This window comes from Batrachochytrium dendrobatidis (assembly GCF_000203795.2).
Source record: "Batrachochytrium dendrobatidis JAM81 unplaced genomic scaffold BATDEscaffold_2, whole genome shotgun sequence".
Lineage (NCBI taxonomy): Eukaryota > Fungi > Chytridiomycota > Chytridiomycetes > Rhizophydiales > Batrachochytrium > Batrachochytrium dendrobatidis.
This window is the reverse complement of record NW_006281100.1, coordinates 103,964-110,971: the sequence shown is the minus strand read 5'-3', so window position 1 is coordinate 110,971 and position 7,008 is coordinate 103,964. Positions and strand designations below refer to the sequence as shown.

Here is a 7,008-nt window from a genome sequence, read left to right as displayed (position 1 = left end):
AAAACCACATGTACAAATGTATATTGACAGCTGTATTGACGTAAATGGACTACTAAATAACAGTGTCAGTGTGTGATAAACAGTCAGTGTCATGGACTGGTTGACAATACAGTGGTATTGTTGTTGGTGATTGACATGCAAACAACAGCTGCATTACTGACATGTGTCATCATTGTTGTTGAACTAGATTGTGATCGTATCCGTGATTCAGAATACAACAAATGAGTACAGAGTTGTATTGACAGCATCGACAATCAAACACAATACATGAATGTGAGTTCAAACTTGGTGATTGTACAATGCATGATTACTAATAGTGCACAAAGTGTAGATTCAACACTATAGTCTGATTGTGTGTCATATGATGATGGTTGTATATCGAACACGCAATGCAGTCAATGTGTAGTAGCCATTGTATATTGCAATGCAGAATACAGTCATTGTATGATGAATACTGGAGTGAACCATTTGACACGAATACAGCTATAAAAAGGAGCGTTTGCGGTTAAACAAACCCTTGAAGGATGCGCTTTTGAATATACCTGATAAAAGGGTTGTAAAAGCATAATCCAATTGACATGATCATCAAATTGATCAATATGGCATTATAAATAGGGAGCAGCACACTGTCTAATTTGATATTGGCTCACTACAAGCAATCAAGTAGCCCTGTGTCGTTGATTAACCTAAAAGGGTTAGGGTTAATTTACTGTACAAAAATACAAATACAATGAAGTATGCTCAGTTTCATGATCGACACCAGTTTAAATACTCTACTTTTCCATCAATTGCTTAGACACATTCATCGGACTCGATGAAATTCACTGACATTTTATTCATACTGGCTGCGGCAGCAACCGCTAATGCAATACTAATACCGACAGATAAAGATGATACATCTCAATTATCAGACACTTCCAGTCAAGTGTCTGATCCACTTGATGAACTCAATCCAAGCATTCCCGCCCAGTATTGGAAAGACATAATGGATCAATTTTATTCAGAAACTTCCAATCAAGGTCAGCAACAACTAATTAATGTAGCTGGTCCAAGTACTCTTAACCAAGGCCAAAAACGTACAGTAGATGTAATTGATTTAACCATGCCTGACGAAGACCAACAAGACCCAATTGATCAACCCAGTCCAAGTATTCCCAGACGAGGTCAGAGACGTACAGTAGATGTAATTGATTTAACCATGTCTGACGAAGACCAACAATATCCAATTGATCAACCCGGTCCGGGTACTTCCAACCGAGTGTCTGGTTCAATGAATCAACCCGGCTCAATCATTCCTGATGAAGATTGGAAAGACATAATGGATATGATTGATTCAGACACTTCCGGTCAAGACTGGCAACAGCCAGTTGATCAATCCGGCACAGGAATTACCAACCAATACTGGCAATATCCAGTCGATCAATCCGGCACAGGAACTACCAACCAATACTGGCAACAACCAGTTGATCAATCTAGTACAGACACTTCCGACCAAAACTGGCAACAACCAGTTGATAAATCCAGCACAGGAACTTTCAAACAAAACCGAAAACGCCCAATCGATCAATCTGGTGCAGACACTTCCAGTCAAAACCGGCAGCACTTGACGAATCAACCCGGTCCAAGCACTTCCAAAAAAAGTAGAAAGCTCCCAATTGGTAAAGGAGGTTCAGATAAGGAGACTAAATCTGAGAGAATATTTCGACTCTATAATGAGCTAAAGAAAAAGGTTGGGCTGTCTGAAACGAGGCGAGATGACAAGTGCGAATTTTATCACCATTATGTAGCCCGTGGACTGGAACACAAGTCAGGGTTAGCCAAGGGAAAAGGTATATCTAAACTAGCTCACAGTCAAGAGGCTGAAGATCGATTGAAAGTGGAGTGTGACGAATTAACGAAAAAAGTAGAGATTGCAAAACAAAATCTAAAAGACTTTATTAGAAAAAAAGGCTTGAATTTGAATTGAAATTGTCAATAAACTCCAATATTTTGAATAGATTTAAACTTTCTAATGTGTTGTGTTAGACACTGGTAATGTGTGATCTTTGTAATGGAACTTGAATTGTTGAGATGCGCCGTATGTTGACTTGCATTGTGTGTGGATACTTGTGTGATTCTACGTTTGGTACATAAGCGTAGTCATCACTGATGGAGATCTATAGTGCTTAAGGACCTTCAGTGATGCTTGAGCTATGTCCCTCATTTATGATTCTTTCTAGTTCCACTACTATCTCACCTCATAAAAGATACGATCTCGGATTAATAAACAGACAATTCATACACTGGTTCATTCCTTTTCTATCTTTTACTCACTGTGATATACCTTGCAACTATTGGCCAGCCGAGTCACTTGAATCAAATAGTCCAGTGATACCAATGGGTTGGTGTCAAATGTAATGTGTTGATTGGTAACCCAAAATGTCAATATACACAATTGCATGGATTCTGCAATGACACTGCAGTGATCAATACAATACATGGTAGTTGAATGGTGTAGTATGATCAAGTCATTAGTCTAATACACATGGTTTGGCAATAAAAGGTGTTTATTGAATGAACGACATTGGATGCATGGCAAATCAAAAGTAAACCAACATGCAATACACGCTGCATTACAACATATCCTAGATGAGACTGTTGATAACCCACTTTGAGCTGCAGCAATGTGACGAGTCTGATTGAAGAGTTTGTTGCTGAACACCAGAATCTTGAAAAGCTGCACCATACCCAAATTATTGCAATCACTGCGAAAAAACAGCAAAGAGATACTCATAGCATTCCGTATATCCGGGATAGTCTCCCAGTTTTGGAACTTCGCCTTCCCCTGATGGTACCAAGCCCAAGTACTTTCGAAGTGTTTTCTTATAACCCATATTTTTTCCAATCAAAACCATAGCCTCATCGGAGAGTTTCTGCAGCTCCTTTTCAAGCTTTGCAAGAGCTTCACGCTCTGTTTCAAGCTCAAACTGAACAGTATCCAACCCATCGTCCGGAATTTGACTCAGAATCTCAAAATGTTTCTCCAGTTCCTCGAGTAGTTTTTTTTGAAGATCAAGCTCATGACGTTTGCTGCTGGATTTTTCAAAATTTTCGTTAATTTTAATCTGACCTTGTGCGATTTTATCGATATACGATACTTCAACATCATCGAATGGACTGCAATACTCCTCAAGACCTTCTGGTGTAGGAAACTCTGGATATTCAGGTCCACCGGTTGAACCCCCGCTTGTAGAGGCTGTCGGAGTGCTGACCTCTGCACTCATGGTCGAACTCGGATCGACTGGATTGGCGATCGTGACTGAGCATACAGCAATGATTGATGACAGTACGGCAATTGAAAATTTCATTTTACTGGTTTGGTTGAGCAAGTTGTAATGAATGTCATTCAACACGTCGATTTGGTGTCGTATTTATACACATTATTGGCGGATAATATCAAAAGCATGTTCCTTGAATGGCCGCTTCAGCGTATTGGCTTTATTTCATTTATTGCATTTATTGCCAGGGTTAGTGATGATCTGCTGTTATCAATGTCAAGGTAGCTTTAAAGGGATCTCCCTTTACACAACCGTCCGTTGCTTGATCTGGTACCCGATATCAAGATCAACGATCAGAGTACACTTGCCGCACTATGATGCCGCTACATAGCACATTTCAGGTGATATCATTACATGACGGCACACAAGTAATATTGTCCATTCACTCCAGTTATGTTGCAAACACTCGAAATCTCGCCTGTTCAACAACACATTGTCACCAATACAATAGTATGTGACATGATCATATTGCATCAATCGACCAGTATACGATCACTGGATACATCACACGTTGATGTTTACCACTGTATATGTGTGGTGTATATTGGTTATAGTGCATAATATCAACGAGTTTATAAATACTGCTTACATCAAATACATCACGTACATCAAACCGACTCAGTGATATGCAAGTGTTGTGACTTGACCAAATCACAATCACCATATTGTCGACTGTCTAACTCGTTGATATTCAAACCGTGCCATCACTAGTCACAATATAATGGTTGACTGGTTCGTTTGATTGACCTGACATATCGACACTTTACAAACCTCGACTTGATTCATCAACTTGTATATTCATATAATGTTGGGTTTGTATCATCACGTTGGACTCGTTATCAAACACCTTGATGTGTCCATGCAACACAAACTTGATATACACACATTAGTTACTGTTTGACATGACTGGGTCGATCATCAATACCAGACAATGCAACTGTATTAGTTGCATGATACAATCAATCATGGTTGGCTCATCACCATCAAATATCAAATGTTGATCACGTATACATTGATTTGTAATTGCATGGTTCGTTGGCAATACACACTATGATATGATTGACAAGTTGTTGATTTGCAGTAATCAGATGTGCATCACCTGTAACATTGGATGCAATTGACGAGTTGTAACCACAAGTCAACAATCATCGATATGTTGGTGATTGTATTGACTGCATGATCGATTGGTGGACAATACAATCCACATTGATTATGACGTGTCGCAACTGGTTGATATATGCAGACTCGACTGATAATCGAGTATATGTTGATGTGTAACTCTGTCACTGGTTGTTTGGATTGGTCATTGCTACCGCATATATGCAGTGTATACATGTGTGATGTATTGGATATCGGTGTTGTGTATGTTGGTCAATATTCAAGCATCGACAGTCAAACATTGGTTAACCAACAGTTGTACGATTATACAACTGACCCGTGTATTGACAAGTGATCAACCTCGATCCGGTTATAATTGAAACGGTGGATCACAGGACTCGAAAATTGACAGTATTGCTGTGGTGTGATGTTGGCAATGTTGATGTCGAGACTGTCAATGTATTACAATGTATTGGTCGACAGTGACTGCGATCAATGACAATATTGCAGTCAGTTCAATCCAGTCTAATCCAACTGTTGACTGGAACAATCACCATCCACTTGTCAGATTCAGCATGCAAATATAAATGCATGTTTGTGGCACATTTACAAATCCAATAATTGACTGATCAGCACTAATTGGCATTGCAATGATGGTTTGCAACTCGGAAACAATCGAGTTGTACTGACCAACAATCCAAATGGAATCTGATCATGTGTGTATACACGATGTGACAGTGCTTGAATGATTATTTAGTGGTTATGTAATCAGGTCAGTCATGCATACAAGTCTGATATGGTCGTATCAAGTCGAGACAATGGTTGCATTACAATCAAGCTCAATTTGGACATTGAACATTGAACATTACAATGTCGAGTAAAAGACTTGATCCGAGTCACTGTATCATCAACATAATGTATTAAAATGATAATATTGACCAGTTGGATTGATACCAAAATGGATTGTTTAATCGTGATTGTTTGATTTGTACATGTTTGTGATTGAATGATATGGCTGCAGTTATTTGTCCATTTCAATACATGAGTGAAACCTTGAATGTATATTGTAATCCAAACTCTATATCACAGATATTGTTTAAATTGACTCTTGGAATTGTCAGTCCAATAACATGCCATCAAACGATCACCCGTTGAGTTGAGTGGTGATATTGGCTGTATTGGTTAGATAAACACTGTCGATTCTTGAATCAACACAACGATCATCATATGACACACAATCAGACTATAGTGTTGAATCTACACTTTGTGCACTATTAGTAATCATGCATTGCACGATCACCAAGTTTGAACCCACATTCATGTATTGTGTTTGATTGTTAATGTTGTCAATACAACTCTGTACACACATTTGTTGTATTCTGAATCACGGATACGATCACAATCTAGTTCAACAACAACGATGACACATGTCAGTAATGCAGCTGTTGTTTGCATGTCAATCGCCACCAACAATACCACTGTATTGTCAACCAGTCCATGACACTGACTGTTTATCACACACCAACACTGTTATTTAGTAGTCCATTTACGTCAATACAGCTGTCAATATACATTTGTACATGTGGTTTTGTGAACCGATTACAAGCCTCAAACAACCAACATTAGTACCACCATAATACAATCTGATCAATGGTGTGTCTGTATGGTAATGGCTGGTGTTGTGATATTCCAATTTGCTTTAAATACAATTAGTCGACTCATTGTCAACTGTACCACATACTTTTTCATACATTATTACAAATGGTTTCATTTATTAGATTGTAAAAACAGCCATTGTATCGATATACTTGATCCAAACATTTAGTTTTGATCACAGCTTTTTCCAACATAGATACAGCAAATATCCATGCGAGTGCATCCAGAAGTAGGTTTGGGACCACGAGTGGTTGTGGTAGTAGGTCCTGTAGTGGTTATGATGGGTCTTGTAGTAGTGGTAGTAGTTGTGGTGGTTGTAGTAGTAGTAGTGGTGGTAGTAGTTGTGGTGGTGGTAGTAGTACTTTTGCTAGAAGGTGGAGGTGAACCACCACCGCATTCAGCTGGAACAGAAAAATCGTCTACGTAATCCACGGCATTAGGTCCTAAACCACGTTTGGCAAACCCTTTCCAGATTTCACACTTGTTGGCACCGTCATAGTGAGCAACATCTGCTGCGACAATGGCATCACGAGCATCAATGAAATTGGTGTTGCATGGCTGGAGCATCATGCCACCAATCATAATCTGCATTGTGATAATATTGCCAGCCTTGCTCTTGGCATCGTACAGATTGGTAGAAAACCCATTCTTGGCAATCAAGTTCCAGTAAATTTCCCACAGCGCAGCAGCCCACACTTCACCGACAGCATGGACTTCCCCACGTTTTTTGAGATAGCCATAGGTCAAAGGATTGACTTGCATGTCAGTGGTGTAAGGAAAGGAACGCTTGCCATTATTATTGTTTTTGGAATATCTGCCAAAATAGGTGGGTGTGTCGGCTTTGTGTGATTGCTTGGCCGTCACGATCATGGCAAATATGTCGGACCAACCTTCTCCCATGCCTCTAGTTTCAGGACTGAACATGCACAGAGATGCT

The 7,008-nt window shown here is 39.4% G+C and overlaps 3 protein-coding genes across 3 annotated transcripts; 1 reads left to right on the top strand and 2 right to left on the bottom strand.

Annotated features, from left to right (window-relative positions):
• Positions 1–814: 814 nt before the first annotated feature.
• On the top strand, positions 815–1,966 carry BATDEDRAFT_86537 (uncharacterized protein; the record flags this gene model as incomplete). The annotated part of the gene is made up of 1 exon (XM_006676927.1): positions 815–1,966. The coding sequence occupies one exon, from the start codon at positions 815–817 to the stop codon at positions 1,964–1,966; it is 1,152 nt and encodes a 383-aa protein (XP_006676990.1).
• Positions 1,967–2,741: 775 nt separating this feature from the next.
• Positions 2,742–3,263, bottom strand: BATDEDRAFT_22645 (uncharacterized protein; the record flags this gene model as incomplete). Its single annotated transcript, XM_006676528.1, has 1 exon — positions 2,742–3,263. The coding sequence occupies one exon, from the start codon at positions 3,261–3,263 to the stop codon at positions 2,742–2,744; it is 522 nt and encodes a 173-aa protein (XP_006676591.1).
• Positions 3,264–6,503: 3,240 nt separating this feature from the next.
• Positions 6,504–7,004, bottom strand: BATDEDRAFT_5317 (uncharacterized protein; the record flags this gene model as incomplete). The annotated part of the gene is made up of 1 exon (XM_006676417.1): positions 6,504–7,004. A coding segment is annotated over one exon (501 nt), but the record flags the coding sequence as incomplete, so codon positions are not given.
• Positions 7,005–7,008: the final 4 nt, after the last annotated feature.